Below are 23,390 nucleotides of genomic sequence, written 5' to 3' on the forward strand. Positions count from 1 at the left end.
GACTTCGAATGCTATTCATCAGCATCAATATTTTAGAAGTTAACTCAGCCCTAGGACGTCTACAACATCATGATGACTCACCGCATCCTGACAGCTGAGGACCTCCAAAATGCTGTTGAGTAACTCGACACAGTACTTCTTCTCCTGGACCTGGTGCTGCATCTCATCCTGCTCCAGCAGCTCCTTCAGTTCCTTGGTGATGACAGGAAGCAAAATGTCCCGGCATTCTGCAATGAAGGCAGTTCAAAGGCATCTGAGCTTCCTCGTTTTTTAGCTTCTTTTATTTTTTAGATAACATTTCATTAAATAAATAATTCATGAATATCTTCTTCTTGTAAAAAATGCAAATATTAAAAATTAGGTTAAGGGACTTCCCTGGTGGCGCAGTGGTTAAGAGTCCACCTGCCAACGCAGGGGACACGGGTTCGAGCCCTGGGCCGGGAAGATCCCACATGCCGCGGAGTAACTAAGCCCGTGCGCCACAACGACTGAGCCCGCGCTCTAGAGCCCATGAGCCACAACTACTGAGCCCATGTGCCACAACTGCTGAGGCCCGCACGCCTAGAGCCCATGCTCCGCAACAAGAGAAGCCACCGCAATGAGAAGCCCGCGCACCACAACCAAGAGTAGCCCCCACTTGCCACAACTAGAGAAAGCCCACGCGCAGCAACAAAGACCCAGTGCAGCCAAAAATAAATAAATTTTTTTAAAAATTAGGGTAAGATTTCCTTAGAACATTATTCACAGTTCTGGCCCCTCCCACAACCCCTACTCCCTAGAGGCAACCAACCAGTTATTCTATTCTATATAGATGTATGTGTATGTGCATATAAAAATGTATGTATGTGTATTTGTATACCAGTATAAAATACGTAGTATCGTTTTGATTTGGCTTTTCATTTAAGTAAAACATATCGCACCGTGATGACCATCTTTCAAGATCTTCTTATATGTTTTACATATGTATGTTATCAGTACAAAAACATTTAGTGTCATTTTGGTTTTGTTGCCTTTTTATAAAAGGGGACTATACTGCACATATTGTTCTGTACCTTGATTGTTTTCATTCACCGATATTTTCTGGAGCACCTTCTATGTTATTACACAGAAGGATCAACGTTAATTATTTATAGCTGGTTTATAGTATTCTCTATTATGGACATATTTGTTCATTTAGTCATACCCCTATTGATGGACATTTTTCACTGGCATAAACAGTACAAAAATGAACAACTTTTCACTTGCACCCTCATACACCATGACTTTCATTTTAAATAAATTAAAACCTTTGCAAAGATGGGTAACTCTCTTGGCTTTGCTTGTCTCAGGAAATACCCGGAAGTTTCTGAAATCCTACACAGCATTCTTTCTATGTTTCTATTAAAAATGGCAAACCTTGAGAGATCAAAAAAATCCCCCCAAATTTCAAGCCATCCCTACCTAGATGCTTCTAGAGCTGAAATGTGAATCATATATGCCAATTTTATTTTAATTCAATACAACAAGTAGGTGCTGAACATCTTTGATGTGGAAGGCACTGTATTTCTGGAAGTACAGAGATAATATATGGTTCTCACCCATTAGATACTTAAAATACGACAGAGGTGATCAGCAACAGAACAAAGGGCAATGGCAGAAGACAGAATAAGATACCGGTGGGAAGAATCAGACATCAGCTCTTGTTCTGTCAGCCTAGCATCTATACCTGCTCTGGCACAGCACCCTGGTTTCACCCTGGTGAGCCACCCTGCTATGGGATATAAACCTAGGGATACTGTCATAAGGCTCCCTGCCCTCCTCTGGACCAGGGTTGGGGACCTGACCCTAATTAGGATAACCTCTTGATCTGAACCTTAAGGGAACTTTAATAACAGTTACTGCTGACATTGCTAACATATTGAGCGCTTACAATGTGCCAGGCACTGTTTGAAGTTTCGAGTCTAGGAGGTAGATACTGTTATTTCTCCCATTTTGCTGATGAGGAAACAGAGGGACATGCCCAAGTATACAGAGCTAGTAAGTGGTGGATCCAGTCTGACTGCAGAGCCTGTGCTCATCATCACTAGACACAGGGTATTATCTTTCTTGGAGCTCATCTGTCTGCACAGAAGTGCCCTGGGGAGGCTTGCTGCTTCCTCTCCCAGGGCTATTCTGAATCTCCCCTCTCTGAAGACTGGTTCCCCAGCTTTTCCTCTGATTCTTAAACTGCTCCCTATCATCCAAATACATTTATTTTTGGTTAAATTTATCAGACTAGGTTTATGTCACTCACAACCAAAGAATTCAGACTCGTAGAGTCATAAAATACCATGAGGGCTTCAGAAGAGAGAAATGATCTATGATTGGAAGGTTCATAGAAGACTTTATAGGCTCTGATAGAATTGCATCCCTTCTCTCAGAGCACTAATGTCAGTTTGTAATTAAATTCTAATTAGTATAATTAATGTCCATTCATCCAACCAAAGTGTAAGCTTCATGACAGCCAGACTAAATCTCAGGTGCCCAACACAGTACCTGGATCATGGTAGCTACTCAGTAAATCTTGATGGCATGAATGGAAGAGGTATCATTTGAGATGGTCACTGATGAGTAAATAATATTGCCATCAGGAGAGTGGGGATTTAGAGAACAGAGAGTGATTTAGAGTTCATGGACCAAGATGTAGCAACGTATACAATGGTGGAATATTACTCAGCCATAAAAAAAGAATAAAATAATGCCATTTGCAGCAAAATAAATGCAACTAGAGATTATCATACTAAGTGAAGTAAGTCAGAAAGAGAAAGACAAATACCACATGATATCACTTATATGTGGAATCTAAAATATGTCACAAATGAACCTAACTATGAAACAGAAACAGACTCATAGACATGGAGAACAGACTTGTTGTTGCCAAGGGGGAGGAGGGTGGGGGAGGGATGGGGTGGGAGTTTGGGATTAGCAGAGGTAAACACTTATATATATAGGATGGATAAACAACAAGGTCCTACTGTACAGCACAGGAAACTATATTCAATATCTTGTGATACACCATAATAGAAAAGAATGTATTAAAAATAGAATGTATATATGTGTATAACTGAGTCACTGTGCTGTATAGCAGAAATGAACACAACATTGTAAATCAACTACACTTCAACAGTAAAATAAAATAAAATAAAATTTTAATAAAAATAAAAATAGAGTACATGGACCTGGGTAAGTAGAATAGTCTCTGGGAAGTAGAATAACAGGAGATAACATTGAAAAGGAAAATTCTTAAATGCAATGGGTGGTGTAAGATTATAGTTCTATGGAAACAGAAAATTACAGGCAACAAAAATTTTGATTCAGCTTTGCTTAATGTTATAGATGGAATCATGGGCCACGGATTAATGGTACTTTGTTTGGACTCAAGAAATGGTTGGCCTAAGGACTTCTGAGAATACAAGGTGCTGAGTTAGCCATTACCCTTTGTTTAGAGAGAGAAGAAAAAAGACTGGATAATATTTACATACCAATTACCATAATATTTAAGTTAAATCTATACTTAGTCCGTTGAAATTTTGTCCAGGTCTGTTTATTAAAAGGGGTAAAGAAATTTCCTGCAAATTTCATGCAGAAGTTTGTTTTAAAAGTTATCTTCTAAAAGATGTTAACTTGTAACTTTGAAACTTTTTGTTTGTTAGAGGAAACTGTATGTGTAAAAATGCTTGTTGTAGGAAAAACTAGGTGAGTTCATTTGAAGTTGTAAACTCTTTGTCTTTGGGAGATGAATGACCTCACCAACTTCATGAAACTTAACTCCCTTCACTGATGTTGTCATAATTAAACCCCATCAGAAGATAAGAACTGTGCATTCACTTAAGTTAGGTAAGAACTGTAAAGTCTTCCTCTCTGAAAAGTTAATTTTTGCTAGTAAAATAAAAAAGATTCTAATAAAGGAAATTTAAAACACAACAAAAATCTTGTTCTTCCATAGTTCTCTGGGCAAAGGGAGTCTTCAAAAGATGTTTTTTAAAGGTGATTCATGTCATTGTAGCATGTAGGGCAGCTGGAGGAAGAAAAGACCAAAGAGCAGACAGAGACCAGCGTATGTGCCACTGCAGTAGTCCAGGTGATGGCAAATGAGAATAAAAGTGCTGGGTTCTACCCCGCTAGACTCCTAGCCTCTGATACAACATTCTTGTTCTCTGTTGAAGCTAAAGATTTGATAAGACCTTAAAGAAAGCTGGTCTTGAGTTTAAAGCATAGTAAGACAATGTTTTAAAGCATAGAGCAATAGGCTTTTGTGATCCAAGATTAAAAATCACTTAAAACCTCTCCATCTGTAAATGGGATCACTGGGACCTGCAGAGAGGAGGTTTGTAAAGGTAGACAAAGGGTTAATCTACTGAGGCAGTTAATTAACTCATTCATTCATTTAGTCAGTCGGTCTACTACACTTATTGAAGGCTCCCTAAGTGCCAGTCACTATTCTGGGATGGGAGGGAATGTAACCAGGGGTTGCTTGCCCATCACAGCAGCAGAGCCAACAGAGATAACAGGCAGACTTAAGTAGACAAGAAAAACCCTGGTGCCTCTACCTCCTGGGAGTGGCAACCTGTCAGTGGCCATATAACAGAGCTATAGAATAGTAAAGGCCAGGTTTTTCCTAAAAAGCTCATTCTGTTGGTATTCTAGTTGAGATACTTCAGTTAGATCTTATTACAAAGACGTGGGTGCAAGGGAAAAGGCCCGTTGGAAGACTTTAGATATTAATGAAGATCTCCTTGAGAAGTCACCGGACTTTACATTCTACTTAAAATTGAGCTAAATTAGTAGATTCTCATGGAAAAGTCTAATAGTGAGTTCTCCATCCCTAGAGATATTTAAGCAGTAGGTAGCTGTCTCTGGGCAGGGATAATGAAGAGGTATTCAAAGTATCAGATGAAGGGTTAAACGGAATGATTATTAAATCCCCATCCAAAACTCTATGATCCATAAAACAGAGGTCCAAAGGAAGTGGCAGGAGGAAGGATGTATTTGCTAGGTGGAAAGACAGTGGACATGTCTGCATTGTTTACAGACCACTGAGGTCGTGGGAGCTACAGACCAGACCGCAGCAGAAGCCGTGGTTTATCAATCTGAAAGTCACCGACTTTACAGGTGATCAAAACCAGCATCCCCACAGGACGAGGGCTCTTCGTGCTGAGAGTCAGAGGGATTTGAGCTGAGGAAGCCATTAATAACATAGCCTGCTTTGCAGAAAGTACTTTGTCTTCTCGTGAACCATGATTTCTCAGAAACATCTGGCTCCTCTGTTTTGAAATGAAATAATTTTTCTCATTTGTAGTTGGAGCTATGAAATTACATTAGTCTGTAAAGCTTCAGGAAGCAGCATTTCTAAACTGTGGCTTGAATGTCAAGCAAACAAACAGAAACGGTTAAAAGATAAATATTGCAGAGCCTTAAATCAATCTTTATAGGTAGAGGCAATGAGCGTGAGAGACCTGCTAACAGAGCCTGGGTAACTGAGCCCCACAAAGCCTGGAGATCGGCCAACAAGTGATGACAAGTCCAAACTGTAATTCAGACCAGGAACTTAGGAACCCGCAGAGCTACTCAACTCTGTATTTTCATAGAAAGGAGTTTTCTTTTGTCAAAGCGACCTGCAGAGAGGAAAATGCAGTGTTTCTGGGCTCTGGAATCTTCCTTTTCCGAGAAACTTTTATCCTATGGCAGAAGATGCCACTGCCTGAATTCACAGCTCTCTTGAAGTGTGATATGCTTTTGCAATAACTTCACGACTCAGGTATACTTCAGATAAGATGGTCCTTTTCGTCACCTCCTTCTCCCCAGTATCAGCTCCACGGAAAGATCAAAATGTATCCTTTGTCCACTTTGGAAAACCACCTTGAGGTGCATCAGGCCACAGATATATCTGTGATCTCAGCCACAACCGCAGCCCCAGAGGAAAACACTCCTAAGAACTACATCTGAACTTGCTGTCTTCCCCACAAACCTGCTCCTTCTTTGCTCACTCTGAGCAAAGACACCCTCAGGCACACAGTCAGCCAAGCAGACTTGATTTCTCCCTCTCTCTATCCCCAACATCTTCTCCATCAGGAAGTCAAACCCATCTCACCCCCAAGCCAACTTCCTGCATCCTCTGTTCCAAGTTTCCCAAACTGACCTCCCACTCCCAATCTCAGCAGCAGGAAACTTCCCCAAATCCAAACCTGACCACGGGACTTCCCTCCATGAAGGGCTTCAGTAGTCTCCCAGGGGTGAGTTTGACCGCTGCTCTGGCATAGCTGAAGGCCCTTAGTGGGCAGGCCCTTCCTTACCTCTCCACCCTCCACCTCCTGCATCACTCCACCATAGCCTCTCCTCTCCTGCTTCTGAGTTTTTGCATGCTATTTTCTTTGCCCAGAATGTACTTATCCCACCCATCTTCACCTGACTAACTCCTCCCTGCCTCCTAGGTCTTACCTTAGTTGCCAAATCCCCTAGGACAATGTTCCTGACACCCCCAACTCTGACTTGGGTGACCCTGTTCTGTGCTCCTGTAGTATCCAGACTAGAATTTCATCTTCCCATTTCCCACATTACGTGGCTATCGTCTATGTAACAGGACGAACAGTAAGGTTCTCATTAACATCCCAGAAATGAAGCTGAGGTCCAAAGCTGAGGACAAAAGGTGGAACTGCTCCACATTCTAAATCCAAACCGTCTCCAGTAGTTGGTGTACACCATCGTCCCCCGTGGTTTTTTGAGAGGTACCAGTTCAGTACCAGTCCTACAGTAATCTGCATGTACCTCATCCCAGAACTGAGGGAGGGTCTGCAGAGGACTCTGGATACAAAGCAATGCCCATAGAAAGAAGGCATTGCCTCTCCTCCCTGAAGCTGAGGTGAAGGGAGGTAGAGCCAAAAGAATCACTCATGAAACATATGAAGACGAGACTGGCACCTTATGGCCCCACTAGGGAAATGTTTGCTGATCTTCCATCCCAGGTACATCCTGGCTCCACCAGCAGAACAGAGACACTTGAGAACGTTTGGGAATCCCTCTCTTACTGTGGGGAGAAAGGTTAAACAAACCCACAAGGTGTGTGTGTCAGGGCCTCAGTCATGTCCTCGGTGTGGTTACCCCATTTCTAAGCCGGCCTGTGGCAGCCTTCGCTTGGAATTTCGCTCCACTCACAGCCAGCCCCTTACGTTATCACCAGCATGGGTTAATGGACTCCTCAATCTTGTTCGTTTTTTCACAGGCTTTAAAGTGAAAGTCGTTCTGCTTTGGTCAAGTTCCTATTGACTGAAAGGCGAATTCAGCTCCGCGCAACCCTCCTGGAGGAGAGCGAGGAACTTGTGATGGCCAAGGTTTGCCCTGCTCTCCCACACTGCCCACCCCCAGCCTTTTGGCAAGCAGGGAAGACCCCTAATTGAAACCCAACATTCTCCCCAGGCAAAGCTGAGCAGGGCCAGCGCTGCTCTGCTCGGCCGCTTTCCTTCTGTTTGGTAGGGGGAGCATCTGCAGATGCCAGAGGCCACTTGGTTCCATCAGCTAGCCACGAAGGAGGACCGCCACACACAGCTCTAATCTGATAGCAGTTTGTTCTCACAACCGCCTTCCTCCAGCCAGCGCCTCATGAAGGAAAGTAATTCCACCCACTGGGAAATCAGTAACTACTCACAAACTTAATACTCCAGATCAGGTTACAAGCCTTTTACAACCCTACCACTGTTGTGCCCCCGCGCATTCTTCAGCAGCTCCTCGTGGTTCACTCTCCTTACCTTCCCAGAAACACGCCTAAGTACAATGTCAGAATCACTCCTCACTCCCCCTCCAGCCTGCCTCAGCCATGACATACATCTCCACATTACGAACCCTGAGGGCCAGAATATGTCTCCCCAGCTCAACAAACACAGCCTATTTAGAGATTTCAGAACTCAGCAACTGCAAACTTTCTCTTCAGGTATCTTACAGGGGTGAAAATATAATTAGGCAGTAAATCCTAAAGAAGAAACATACGTTCAGAACTTTATACTAGATACCCACTTAAAGTCCAAACCAAGCTATTGCCTTTGCCATATATCCTTTATATTTAACATAAAGCATGATACTGCACTAAACCTACAAGCGAACCCCTATAACAAGTTAGTGTTTGCCATTCAGAAGCATAGTGATGGCAGGAAGAGTAGACTGATGTGTAATTGTTGGAATTTACACAGTGATGTGAGTGTGGCTATGTCCAAAAATGTCACACTGGTTATAAATATAATTTGTAAGCTCTGATAGGCTATATGCATATATTTATATCCTTAAACATATATAGACATAATTTATTGTAACAGGCACTATTCTCATGGATATCCTGTTCTAGTGGGACATCAGAAACAATTTAAGAAGATAATAATTGTCTTAGGTTGGATCTTCCAGAAGCAAACTCTGAGATGAGGTTTGGGTGAAGGTGTATTAAATAAGGAGGTGTTCCAGAAAACACTGGAAGGGGAGTAGGGAAGTGGGACCATAAAGGGAAGGAGGCCAGGTAGCCTTCAAGTCTCACAGAAGGGGAGCTCTGGGGACAGTGTGGGCCACAGGGGTGAAGCAGCTGGAGTATTTAGACCTTGGGGATGGGTGGTCCCGGGCACTTCAGGTGCTCTCAGTGCCCAGGCAAAGCAGGCCCTGCTGCCTGAGGGCAGCCAGAGAAGGCAGGGGCTGGCTATTGGGAGAGAGAGTCCTCCTGGAGCTCTTGTACACAAAAATGATCACGATTACAGGAGACATGGGAAGAGCCCTGAGAGTTGATGCTATTACAGCAAATGCCAATAGCTCCCAGCAAGACAGTTAACTGGGTAACCTGAGAAAGAGAGTCTGGAGGTGCAGGGAAGACTGTTCCATGCGGGGTAGTTAAGAAGGCTTCTGAGATGGAGGACTGGAGCTGAGACCTGAGGGTGAGAAGGGAACAGCCTAGAAAGATCTCAGGGAAGAACCATTCCAAGCAGAGGAAACAGCATGTGAAGGCCCTGGGGTAGAAATGTGCTCAACGTGTTGGAGGAATCACGTGGAAATAAGTGTGGCCAGATTATAGGAAATGGGAAGCATAATATGAGAGTTTGGCCGGGGCCAGGTCTCATCAGGCCCTGTGGCCCATGGTAAGGAGTTTGATTACTGGGTGGAGATAAAGAGGTTTTGTTTTTGTATTTTTAATAGAGAGTAGGGGGTGGGCCTAGAGCAGAAGGTAGGAGAAGACTGAGGAGGCTTTTCATAGAGGGGAAAAAGAAGTCTAATGGTTATTGAGCCCTTACTCTCTACCAGGCAGTCTCTCTTTGAAGAAGTCTATCATTGTACCTATTTTACGGATGAGGAAACTAAAACTCAGAGAGATTCAGTAACTCGCCTAAGATTACACAGCTAGTAAGTGGCAGAGCTGGGATTTAAACATAGAAAATGTGATCTCAGGGCCCATTTTCACATCTACTAAACTACCCTGCCTCCTTACTATAACAGTGAAGGGGAAAGGAGATAAAAACTTGATTAGTTTGTCGCAGGAGAGAAAAAGGAAAATGGACAGACTTGGGTTACAGTTCAGAGGCAGAATCGAACTTGCTGATGGGTTTAAATGTACTATATAGATGTGTAAGCATATGCATTTTGAATGCTGGAGAGAATAACAGACTCATTTTAGGGTTTATCAAGTTAGGATCTAATCATGAAGCCCATTTCACTGCCTCAACTAGCAAGTAATGAAAAGACTCCCATCAACATTTCTCTGATAGTATGAAGTGGCTGCAGAGGTGGCCCATTATCACACCTCTGCAAGCTCTTAGGGCATAATCAGTGTGTCCAGTATTATGTTATATATGACACATAATCAGTGTGTCCAATATTATGTTATATATGACACATAATCAGTGTGTCCTGACAGGTGCTTCGACTTTCGGTTACCCCTCTGCACTTTCCAGGATCACTTACACCGCCACTGTGACCAACCTCCTCCCTAACCAGCACACTCATTAAACCACAGTCTAGCTCCATCGAAAGTGCTTTTAGGAATATAAAGGTGCAGATATGGCCAACTGAGTAGTGACCCACAATTTGATTTGTTCCCTAATGCTTAGAATGATTACATTCACGATGCCACACCAGAGGAGTGTAGCTCAGCCTTAGAAGACTGTCTCATCCATCTCCTAACCCTGGCTAATGGAAGGAGAAGCCAATGAAAAGCTTGGGGCTGAACCAGCTGGCCTCTACACTGGACAATCCGGACAGTCTTTAAAGGAGGATTCTCATCAAAGCAATGTGCTCCATGCAACATTTCAAATTCATGCAAGAGGAGAAATGAGTCAAGGTAGCTCTTTGACTGGCAGGAGCTGGGTCTTACATCCTTTGCCCGCATTTTGTTCCAATTCAGTGACATCTGAAATTCAAATCCATTTATAAGCACTTAGGATACCTATTATAACAGTAAGTACCACCCACACCCTTCCAGAGCATATCATCCTTGACCCCACTGCCTTTCTTTTGTACTATGCTACACAGATCCTTTAATCCCTTCACCCCAACCCCTGTCTCCTCTGGAGACTCACATGATTCCCTGGCTCCATGAGTTTCAATCTTTACTTAACCAGTCTTTCTGAGCTAATCTGTGGTCACATACTCAAACAGGGTTTTCTCAGCAGTAGGAGTCAAATTTTAATAAAGGGTAGAAACCGTTTGTCTAGAAATCCATTGAGAATGAAAGGGAGTGGCTGAGTGGAATACCAAGTATGAGAGCTAGGTAACATATGTTGAACTCCTGCTGGGTTCTGGGCACCATATTGGGAAACTACTTAACCCTTACCAAAATCTGTTCTGTATACGGCATTGTCCCCATTTTACAGATGAGAAAATAGGAACTCTAAGCAGCTTGCCCAGCGTAGGGTCAGTTAGCTAGTGTGACTCCAACAGAGGCAAGATTTCACGGTAGACTCCAATGCCAGCACTGTTCCAACTTCACTCACAGGCTCATGAGTACAAACAATTATTCCCAACTTTGAGATTCTGCAAAGTGAAGGCAGCCACCCTTTGAATTCGTTAGCTCCCTTAAGCTAGCCTTAAGTAGGAATTCCAAGACCCTGGCTGGCTGGTTTGTTTAATGGTTGGTTGTTTTGTATGTTTTAGTGAAGGTTACAGTACCAGGGGAATAAAACGAACAACAAATCGCAGTCCTAGAATCATAGATTTAAATAATAATGAACACTCATCAACTCGGTGATTTAGTCATCAGTTTAGTCACTCCTTTCATTTTTTAAAATTCAACCAACCATTTATTCAACTCCAATTGGTTGAATAACCTGAGCTTACCCGTCTCACTGCAGTTGGCTAGCAGACAGCAATCATGACCTTCAAACCTCTCACTCCCTGTTTCCCAGAAGACAGTGAGAGCGTGGGGTGAGATACCTAATCTCCATCAAGTCATGTCTCCTGCAGCTCAGAGCACAATGTCTGTCACACGGTAGGATCCTAGGAAGTGTTAGATGAGTGAACGAGTCTTTGCTGATTTCAGAGAGAGAGAGCCCTGTCTGCCTACACCGAGGGCACCTCTCAGAATCAGAAACCTATCTGGTGTTGGGTTATTTCACTATTCATTACCCTGTGCTGTCCCTGAAGAAATCACATGGCAGTAGCTAGGGGATGGAAGAAGGGTGTCCGGGAGGAGAACTGCACGTGTGTTTCTTCACCTTCACCACTTCCCCTGAGCAGCCGTTCTTGTCACATCTTTCCATCCTTGGCTTCATCTGATCCTAAAGGCAGTTATGGAGAAGTGGGCAGAACTCTGGATTGAGGGTCCAGAGACCTAGGTCTGAATCCCCGACTGACTACTGCCAGGACGCGTGATGTCAAATACGTCACTTTACCTCTCTTCCTCCAAAAATGGGGATTAAAGTGCCCATAAGAGGATCCGAATAAAACATACAAATTCAGTTGTAGTTATAGGCGTACCTCAGAGATATTGCAGGTTCGGCTTCAGACCGCCACAACAAAGTGAAATACCACGATAAAACCAGTCACATAAGTTGTTTTGGTTTCCCAGTGCGTGTATTGTTTACACTACATTGTAGTCTATTAAGTGTGCAATAGTATTATGTCTAAAAAAAAATACATACCTTCATTTTTAAATACTTCATTGTTAAAAAAAAATGCTTACCGCCATCTGACAGCAGAAGGTTGCCATAAACCTCCAATTCATAAAAAAAAAAAAAAAAAAATGTGGTATCTGTGAAGTGCAATAAAATGGGATGCGCCTGTGTTAAGTGTAATGAGGCACAGGGATCTGATGCCACACCTAGGAAGTTTCTGAGTCCAAAGCAGAGCACGTCGAAACTCCAGTAGCTGACACGTACACTTGACAAAACACCTTGGTCCAGGCGTACTGGAATAAAATGGACTAGAAGCTGTTCTCTGCATCATTCAAACCAAGTGTCCTTTGTCTGAAATACCAAACTCCAGAGAATTGAGTTCCGAGAGGAGGGAATAAACTGAAATGATTGGGGTATACGCCTCAGATTTTCTTACTCCCTTTTGTATGTGGAGAGACTAAAAGAAGGCTCAGGCAAGCGTTCTCTGAACTTCCTTGTACACTTCTGCTTGCAACGTAGAATAATCATGCCACTTACTGGCAAGCCTCAAGCTGCACACGTATAAGTCTGTATCGCTGGCATCACAAAACTTACACATACCAAAAAGAACAAAAACCAACAGCAATGCTTTGGATCAATATGAGCCGCCGGCATTCCATTTCTGAGACAAGCACACACTAAAAGCCTCTCGTTTGCACTTTAAGGCCAACAGAGGGGCCCTTCATTTCAGAGAATTAAAGGAGAAAATTCTCCTGGACTCAAGCATTAGCAAAATGGAAGGGCTGTGTAATTGTTTCCAATCATCATCTGATTCTCTCCTTCCCTCACCTTCCCCGTAACAGCTCCAGAGGAGAGGAAACTGGGGTCCCTCTCACAGCCCCACACATTTAAAATCTAGTGTTGTTTATTACAAAGGGAGAACAGACAAGTGTAACAGCTTTCAAACAAGCTGAAGAATTGGACGCAAACTCCAAAGAGGAAGGAAAAACCATTGCTATGCTCCCCCTCCCCCTGATCCTGCCCAAATAAAAATGAAAATGGGAAGAATTTCTCCTTCTGGCCTGTTTTTCTTTTCTAAAAGCACTCAGCTAAGGCAGAGAAGAGAGACAGCCTTCAGGGGGCAGGGGGTTTCGCCTGCTTCATTTCTCCATTCTTGCGACAGAACCGACATGAGCCCTCCCCTGGAAGGCCCAAAGCAAAAGAGTGACTTGAGAAATGAATCACCCATTTAGGCCCAAAATTTAAATGAGAGGATCAAAGAGATCCTGTTTCGATTCTGAAGCCAATGAAGAGGAAATCAGGAAAGTGTGAGAAGGGAGGAAGTAAAGAGAATACATGTCAGTCAACAACATGTAATGAGCTTTCTGTACAGAGGGAGGACAACATATGGTCCTTACCCATGGGGTAGTCCAAGTGTAATAAAGAAAAGAACCAGTCAATTGACGGGAACAGTATAAAAACATACGATGAAACACATTGTGTTTCCACTATGTTCAGTCCCTGCCGATGAATCTCAGATTGCACTCCTATGAAAATGACATTAATATTTTATTTTAGGCATGACTTGTTGATATATTTATTTTTAGTTACATATATTCCTTCCTATGCTACCTTAGTTCAAAAAGATGCAAAAAGGAGATGACACGCCAAAGTAAAAGGTAACATAAGGGCTTCAATTACCCACAAAATGTAGCTCCTCACTTGTGTGATAAACTGTCCAGACAATGAAGGAGATCATCCAAGTTCTAGAGTGTATGGATCACTGAAGTAGAAGAGAACCAGTTCCTCAAGAGAAACACAGCTTTTTCTGGCACTAAATTCTTTAAGAGACTTTTTGTATTTTGAGTTTTAATGTTAATGTTCTAGATTAAGTTCAGTAGTGATTAGCTGCTTTTGACATCAAGTTGTGGAATTTTAGCTCTAAAAAGAACCTGAGAAAAGCTAATGGTTTTCATTCATTTGACTGCGTTATGTGCTCACATAAAACGTGAAAACTATAAATGGAGGAGGACTCATGACGTGTACTTGTCCTTGCGTGGCATCTTCGTTTATTTTTCATCTGGACAAATATTTATGGAGTGCCTAGCAAATGCCAAGCACTGGGGTGTATAGGACCAGGACATAAGTGGTAAAGACTGAGAGAAGTGACCAGACTCAAGGCATATGTGGGAAAGATTCAAAGGCCTTAGTGATTTATTGAAAGTGAAAAATAAGGCACAAGAAGATTTGAAGGCTAACTCCAAATGACCGGCAGAAAAATAATGGAAGAAGAGAAAGTTTTCGTGAACAGAATGAATACAATTTTGGAAGTGTTGAGTTTGAGTACCTGTAAGACATTCAGATGAAGATGTCAAAGGGACAAAGGTCTGAGAATGATTTCATATAAATGTGCAAGCATGAATTCAACTATATGAAAGATACATGGTACATGACCTCCTTCCATAAAGAATTTATAATAAGCAATCACAGTGCATTTAGCAGAGAGCAGTTTATTAAAGTTTATCTGGTGATGATCATGAAGACCACAATGAAATGAAAAGAAAGGAAAAGGAGGGGAAGGAAGATACAGAAGCAAGGAAGAGGAGAAGGAAAAGCAGCTGGGGTCTGGACAGGGACTGACTGGGGATATATGAACACAGGAAGTTGGGACAAGGGAGCTTAGAGGGGCTTGGTAACATGAGAGGTTTTCGCTTGAAACTTTCAGCTCATCACAAAGACAAGGTTTAGGCAGAGTCCAAAGAGGGATAAGCAGCCCAAACTGCCCAGGTGACCTAACCAGTATGTTTGTCAATACTGTCACTTTACCAAGTAAGGCCAATAGAATAGGAACCGGAAAGCAGGGTTTGCAGGGCACAACAGCCAACGACTATTTCTAGAGTATCTACCATGCACCTGGCTGTTGAAACTGGGATGGAAATGTAGCTAAAACCTGGTCCTTTCCCTCAAGGGCTCTCCTGCTAGAGCATCACGCACAGCCTACTGGCCCAAGATAAGGCAAAGGGATAAACTGGACTGTGAGGAGGAGGAATGGAAAGAACTGTCAGACATTAAGGAGGCGCCATTCTCATTCTTCTGACACACTTAACAAGTACCAGGCCCCTCAATAAGGCGGAGTACAGGATGGATGCTAAGAGCAGGAATCTCAGTTACTGTCTGTGTGACCCTGGACAAGTCACTTAATCTCTCTAAATCTCTGTGTCTTTGTCTGTAAAGTGGAGATAATAAGAGCACCTCCCTTCACAAGACTGTGAGAATGAAATAAGAATATGTGAAGCACTTAGAGCAGCAAACCTGGCCCATGGTAAGCACCATGAAAATGGAAGCTATTATTATCATATTTTTTTAAACATCCATATGTAACTTTCTGGGTAATGGAAATATGCTATATCTTGACATGGGTGGTGGTTGCACGGGTGTCTACAAATGTAAAAAAAAATTCACTGAGCTGTACACTTCAGATTTGTACATTTCACTGTATGTAAGTTATACCAAAATTTAAAACATACATTGCTATCAGGTAGGTATCATTATTTTCCCTGTTTGACAGGTGCGCACAATGAGGCTTGAGGAAGTTAAGCAAATTGCCTGAGATCCTGCACCAGGTCTCACTCTCAGGCATTCAAACTCCAGAGCCTGAGCTCTCAAAGACTGGGCTTGGGTTCCTGTGTTGGCCGAGCGTTGGTCCTCTATAGGGCTCAAGGAGCAGTTACCCAAAGATGCTGTCCCCAGCTCTACATGGAGAATCTCCTGCATGAAGAGAGAGCAGCTCTTCCTTCCTCTCTCCCATTCTTTACCCCACCTTCCACACTCTTCTCATCTCAGCTCAGTTCCACTGCCTTATTAACTATTAAAACAAAAATGCCTGCCAAATCACAACCTGGCTGGTGATGAAGTGCACACATGCCAGCAGGGGAACACCCAGCAGAAGACTGGCAGTGATTAAGGACTTGAAGGGAATACACCCGAGCTCTCCAAATTCCTCTGGAGCATAAGATGTCCCACTAGGAACTGACGGGCACCCATTCTAAGTCTGCATGCAGCTCTTGCCAAGACAAAGCATCAGGCAGGGAAGAGTGAGTGATCATAATTTATGAGGTGCTGCAGAAATTAATTTTGTATGTCTCCTCCATTAGCAGTGTGTCTGGACTAACTTTAATATGCAAGTTATCATGTTAATCTTTGACACTAGAAAAGAATGTGCCATCATTAACCTTCCTAGCCCTGAATTTGGCAATGCAGTCTTTTTTTTTTTTACTTTATTTTTGGCTGTGTTGGGTCTTCGTTGCTGCGCGCGGGCTTTCTCTAGTTGGCGGTGAGCGGGGGCTAGTCCTTGTTGAGGTGCACGGGCCCCTCATGGCAGCGGCTTCTCTTGTTGCGGAGCACAGGCTCCAGGTGCACAGGCCTCAGTAGTTGTGGCTCGTGGGCTCTAGAGCACAGGCTCAGTAGCTGTGGCCCACGGATTCAGCCACTCCGTGGCATATGGGATCCTCCTGGACCAGGGCTCAAACCCGCGTCCCCTGCCATAGCAGGCGTATTCGCAACCACTGCGCCACCAGGGAAGCCGTACAATGCAGTCTTTTTTTTTTTACTTTATTTTTGGCTGTGTTGGGTCTTCGTTGCTGCGCGCGGGCTTTCTCTAGTTGGCGGGGAGCGGGGGCTAGTCCTTGTTGAGGTGCACGGGCCCCTCATGGCAGCGGCTTCTCTTGTTGCGGAGCACAGGCTCCAGGTGCACAGGCCTCAGTAGTTGTGGCTCGTGGGCTCTAGAGCACAGGCTCAGTAGCTGTGGCACACGGATTCAGCCACTCCGTGGCATATGGGATCCTCCTGGACCAGGGCTCAAACCCGCGTCCCCTGCAATAGCAGGCGTATTCTCAACCACTGCGCCACCAGGGAAGCCGTACAATGCAGTCTTTTTATTAGCCCTAATAGAAGCAGCATTCTTTCTTGGCATCTCAGTACCCTACCTACCTGTATGCAGCTCTACCAGGCACTTTGTAAAATCTCTGCTGATTCAGAGGCCCGTTTCTCAAACATTTGACTCTAACTGCCCATAAGTCACCAGAAGTTGACTCTGCCTTCCTTTTTTCTTTTTTATTCAGATTCCTCTCAATGAGAATAAATTCTCTGCCAAAGGAGCATTCCACAAAAAGCACATAATGGCCAGTTCTTAGAAGGAGAGGCCCACAGTATGAGGGGACATGAATGAATTCTGTGTGATATTTATGAAGGCTAGCTCATGCCAGGCTAGCAGTGATTGGTCTTCAGAACCCCAGCATCTCTGGGTGACTAAATTATAGAAGCAGGAACTTTTGCTTCAGGGAACAGGGAAAAAAATTAGGCAATATTGGAAGATTAGCTGTTATAGACAATAGGAAAATCACCCAAATGGTGTAACCTAGTACATCTTTTTCTCCATGTATTCACTTCATATAGGCATATACCTATTTATAGGTAAAAGAAAGTTACCTATGCCCCCATCTGATGAATAACTTTAATATTCTTATTCCATTCATCCCATACATTCTAACCTTTAAAATGTGATAACAGTGGGGAAATCTTTGATAAATTGCATTTTGCCACTTTTTCTTTCATTCACGCCCTCTCACTGAACAGCAAGGTAATCAGAAATTAGAGAACTTTTTAGATGGGGAAAACAAGGTAAGAATGAGGTCTAAAATAGAATTTTAAAATAGAGCCTAAGTAAGTCCCTGAAAAATAAAACCAGTTTCTGTTTTCAACAAACGCAATAGCATGCAGTTTATAATTTAAAATACACACAAAAATACACACATACTGAAACAAAATTGACTACTGACCCAACTTCTTGGATTGTAGGAAAGTTACCAATAATGAGACCTTCAATATATCTCTGGTATATGGGTAGTTTTTATGTTCTCCTTTTTGATTTAATAATTGTTTTTCTGGCTGCTACATAAAAAAGACATGACATGAATAAGAAGGAAACTGGGATTCAGCCACATCTATCCTCAAAAGGCTTAGGGCATTCTAAAGGGCAGAATCAAATATTTTCCAAGCTTCAGTTAACCATTTCACATTTTGACAATGTGAAACCTACCCTGTGCTCCTCAAAATTTACAGCCTACACTACGGTTTACTTAATATTTTTTCATAAAGGAGATTCATTCTAATCTGCTTACATTTATTTTAAAAGAAAATTTTGCTATTTCAAATGGAAAACCACTGTCGCTTCCCATAGATGGAACGTAAGGTAACAATCAATACCAGGAAAACAAAACACTTACATTAAAATCTAAGAGGCACTTAAACCCGAGGTCTGTTCCTTTTGCGCTATCAAAGGAGATTAGCAGAGAAAGATTAAAGACAAAATAGCAAAGGTATACAATCCTTGACATAATGAGAAAGATGGAAAAGGACTTGAGAGAGAACGAATGATCTGCTTCTGTGATACAGTACTTTAACTGTGCATAGCTAAAATTATCCTTCATGCCAAGGAGAAGAATTTTGCATGTGGTGGTACATATCACACTTTGAGAAACACAAATAAAAAGAAAGAAACCAAAATCAGGATCTCTGGCTTCCCAACTCTGTAACTAACCCATGGTGTGATCTTGAGCAGGTCATGCCCACCCTTTGGACCAGTTTCCTCAACTGTAAAATGAGGAGGTTGTGGATTAGGCAATCTCTCCAAGGAGCCGCTCAACTCTATGTGTCTGTGTTTTGTGAAACCTTTAAATGTGTTCTAGAATACTTCTTCATCATCTAAAATATGTGGTTGTTAACTGCATTTATCCTATTATCTGAAACTCTTACCAGAAAGAAATAGCAAAGATTTGAAAAGATCAGGTACTTTGGGGCAAAAGAGCCTTTTGAAGCTGTTGCATTGAAAAAAAAATTGATAAAATCGACTGCAGTCCAAGCACAACAGAAGCTGACTCTCCAGGATATATACCCGTGCATCCCTCAGCTTTAGAAACCGGTGGGCAAAGCACTGCCTTTAAATTGGCCTTACAAACCATCACATAATCATTTGCCTAGGTCAAGTGGTAGTGTATGCCAAGTGAGTAAAAAAGGGTGCTGATTCAAAATACCGGCTTTATTAATGGTAGGCTGAGAGGGGAAGAAACAGATCAGTAGTTAAAAACCAGCTAAGTAACTGTAAGCTTGCTCACTAGTAAGATCTGGTGTAGTTAAGCAAGTTTTTCTCCATCTGTAAAAGAATGACTGTAACCTACTTTATAAGGTTTCCATAAGAAATTATACAAAGTTTAACTATTATCATAATTATGGCAGTACATATGTTTATCCCCTTTCTCACAGTTTTTCTCCTGTCTTTATATTCTGGAAAAATCAATTTAAGCAACATTTTATTTTTAATGCTGTACTTTGGCTCCAACTCTGAGAAGATAATAGTGAAAATGAATATAATAATTATAAATGAATAATTTATGAAAATAATAATTATACTTACATTAAGTTTAAGCTACCATTTAGAGAACATTATCTACCATCCAGGAACTGCGCTAAGCATTATTTCATTTAATATTCACATCAATCCAATTATTATCCCCATTTTACAGATAAAGAAACCAAGAACCAAAAGAAGTGATGTGACTTTTCCAAAGTCACTGACGGATACAACTCAGAGATTATGAAATCTCACAGTGTCTCTCCAGATCTCAACAAGTGAGAGTGAGGAGATCATCCAGGAAGTCTTTTTTATACATTTGGGGCCAAAGTCAAATCATAAAAAAAAAAATCAGAGATTACCAAAATCTAGTTTAATAAATTAAGAAAGGTTGAATATTCACAATTCTGAAGGTCTCTTGTGTTTCTTATGGTTTTTTAAAATAAATTTTTAGGGGTAATAAGCAATAAGAAAGACTTGAACATCATCTAGCTCTCTCCTCTGAAATCCCCTGGCACTTGGCTTATGCCTCTACTGTAGAAAATTCATCCTGCATTTTAACAAGGAGTGCCTCATTTTGCAAATGAAGGCAAGCTCCTTGAGGACATCACCATATTTTTGCCAACTTTGTATTTTCTAAATGGCTAGTCAATGCTTTGTTTATAGCAGAGGATCATAAACATCTGTTGAATTGGAAAAACTGTTTGAAACATTATGTCTCTTCGTTAAAGCGGTGGCCCCATCTATCCTGTATGGAATTTGAGATGTCAGAGAGACAAAGATACGGGGATTGAGGTGAAAGCAAAGACATGGACTAAAGATTAAGGTTGGCGGTTGTAAGCATCAAGATGGCACTGAGCCCTAGGGTGGATGAACTCCCCTAGGCAAGAATGGGCAGAGCAAAACTGGAATACAGCTTAGAACTGGAGCCCCAAGAGTGGTTGCTGAATGAACTGAATTTGCTCCAAGGCAATACTCCTCCTCTCTCTGGGACCCTCATTCCTGACCCTCAGGCATGGAAAGAAGCACGTGGAGCACTGCAGCCCTGTAACATGCACTCTGAGGATGTCCCCATTTCCCAAGACTAACCAGGAGAAAGAAACGGTGGAGGGCTCCCCAGCGTTCTCCCCTAGGTTGACAAGAGAGGGAGAAGCGGGTAGCTGACCAGAGTTAGGCATGGGAAGTAAAATGGTGCAAGAAGCCTGGCCACAAAGAAGGGGCCTGGAGGCCAGAGTTGCCCCCTCCCATGGGACAGGAGTAAGAACACCATCTCTCCTGCTCCACTCCACAAACCCCAGGGTCTGTCTCTTGATGTGTATGGCCCAGATTTCCTGGTGAACAAGGAAAAGGGAACAACACATCTCACTCTCAGAGAATTATTTTATCTTTTTCCTGTTGAACCACAGTACAAACCATTTTGCTGTTTGCAGACTGGTCCCACCAACTATGGAGATTTACAACTCGCTGTAGGCCTCTGAAACAGCACAAATTTTCCTGAGAGGTAACCGGGGCCTGCTTTCTCAACACAGGCCTCAAGCAAACAGCAGAGCACTGCAGTGAACCTCTTGCTACCGGTACTGTAATTGTTTTAAACCTGCAGCTGTAACCGGAGGGGAGCCCAGAACCCCCATAAACCAAACCAAAGCAAACAAAGCACCTCACTGCACACTTAGGTTCTGGCCAATCAGGGACATTGGCAGGGGCAAACCTGATGAAAAGCAATTTTTCGGACCCACAGAAATATTTGCATGGAGAGAAAAACCCAGTAGAGCAAGTGGGGCTCTGTTGTCCTAACTGCTGGCCCCTCTCCAAAGGCTCAGAAGACTGGTGGAGTCTCAGGTCCCTCCCGCCAAGAAGCACAGAGCCAGTTCGGACAAACCTCTCAATGACGTGCCATGGATTCACAATGGCCTGTGTGGACAATGTACCGCCCAGGATACATCTGAACACAAGGAGTCCTTCCATATCTTTCATGTTAAACTGACACCACTGCCCTCAAAACCCCAGAATAACTAAGTGCTTTTCAAGCAGTGTTAAGGTTGAAATTGCTGCCTCTTTTTCTACGCTGTTGTAGCAATACAGACTCGCCGACTATCAGAGATGGGCAGGATCTTAGAGATTCAACTCTCCAATGACACACATGAGAAATGGAGCCCAGAGAGGTTAAGTGGCTTGTCCAAGGTCATGCAGCTTGTTGGTAACTTTCCTGGACTAGAGTTTAAACCTTCCCACTCTTAGTACAGTGTTCCCTCCAATAGATTATGTTACCTTCCTCAGTTAAGGTTCCTTCATCCTTTAAACGCATTGAGCACCTACTCAGAACCGATTCTTTGGAATACAGAGAAAACACTCTTTACCTGAACTCAAGAAGGCTGTGCTGTGCAAATGCAACGAAAATCTCAGAGAAGCATCAGGAAGAGGAGAGCCTCTCAGACGCAGAACGTGTGGATTCTCACTGCATTGGTTTGACTTATGATAAGCCATACGTGAACCGGGAAGAACCCCCTACGTGGCCAGAAGCTGCCAGCATAAGATGCCCAAAGGTACTCTACTGGGTGCCAAATTCTTTTATCTCATCATCATGGGAGGAGGAGTTCATGACCTTCCCATCTGTTTCGGGGAGCCAGCAATGATGCACTAGAGGAAGGTGTGTTAGAATTACCCAACACACATTTAAAAACAAAAAACAGGGCTTCCCTGGTGGTGCAGTGGTTGGGAGTCTGCCTGCCGATGCAGGGGACACGGGTTCATGCCCCGGTCCGGGAAGATCCCACATGCCGCGAAGCGGCTGAGCCCGTGAGCCATGGCCGCTGGGCCTGCGCGTCTGGAGCCTGTGCTCCGCAACGGGAGAGGCCACAACAGTGAAAAGCCCGCGTACCGAAAAAAAAAATAAAAGTACACTTTTATTATTTGGGGGGAGTGGGGGGATAGTGGTGCTTAAAATTTAAAAACCTAATCAGAGCTGACTCTGTCCCACCTGGGTAAAAAAACCAGTTGCAACCAGAGTAGAGTGGTAACTGTCAGGACAAAATGGGCTCAAGCTGGGTGGGGAAGAGGCAAAAAAATAAATAAATCATGCTCACCTAGGCACGGTGTGCCCACATCTTAGATGACCCAGAAAGAAAATTTGCTGTAGCTCTCTCTGGGAGGGAAAATGACATAGGATGACCTCCTATAGCCCACGCTCTCTCTGTGGGGCGTATAGTCCATCACCACCCCTACCTTACATCCTGGAACCCCAGGGGATGGGCGGAGGAGAGCCTCGCTGAAAACCAGTTAACGCCCAAAGCAGGCTTAAAAAGAGGGCGGGGGGCAAGGTGGAGTTTCTTCAGGATGGTGCTGAGGCAGTGGATTTGAAGAAGGGACTGCGTGGGGGAGCTGTGGGGATGGGGTGGGAGGCAGAGACAGAGACACAGACACACAGGCAGGGAGGTGGTTAGACCTGCCCAGCTGGGAGCTAGTGGGCAGTGGAGTGGGAAGAGCGCAGCCTGAACCACCACCTGATCATTCTGTGGTTCCTCCAGAGGTAGCCTTGGGAAGTGATCCCCAGGCCCCGCGCCCAGGGTTTTGCTGCAGCACGGTGATACTTGAGAGCCAGCAAAGACAAAGTCCCGCGACCACAGGCATGGGCAATGAAAATGAACTAATTCCCTTGCTCCTTCCCTAAGGCACTGACATGCGTCCTTGAACCAGAAAGAAAAGGGACCCAACCGCACTAGAGTCACACTTCCAATGACACAACTGATGTGTGGGCAACTAACTGACCTGAAGGAACCACTTAACGTTTTGGGGCCTTCTCCCCCATCCTCCGCAAAACAGATTGTGGGAAGGGCAAGTCAATTTGTGTGTGTGTGTGTTCACTGCATTTTTAACATTTTAAAATAGACTTGATTTTTTAGAGCAGTTTGAATTCA

The 23,390-nt window shown here is 43.3% G+C and overlaps 1 protein-coding gene across 1 annotated transcript in view; it reads right to left on the bottom strand.

The window, feature by feature from the left end:
• Nucleotides 1-23,390, bottom strand: part of DOCK2 (dedicator of cytokinesis 2) — a 408,357-nt gene that overhangs the window by 256,488 nt on the left and 128,479 nt on the right. The window contains exon 26 of the mRNA XM_024753337.1: nt 82-227. Within this exon, the coding sequence (XP_024609105.1) occupies nt 82-227 (146 nt within the window). The remainder of the gene's footprint in view (nt 1-81; nt 228-23,390) is intronic.

The sequence above is a fragment of the Neophocaena asiaeorientalis genome, unplaced genomic scaffold (genome assembly GCF_003031525.2).
Source record: "Neophocaena asiaeorientalis asiaeorientalis breed wild unplaced genomic scaffold, Neophocaena_asiaeorientalis_V1.1 scaffold268, whole genome shotgun sequence".
NCBI classification, from domain to species: Eukaryota; Metazoa; Chordata; class Mammalia; order Artiodactyla; family Phocoenidae; genus Neophocaena; species Neophocaena asiaeorientalis.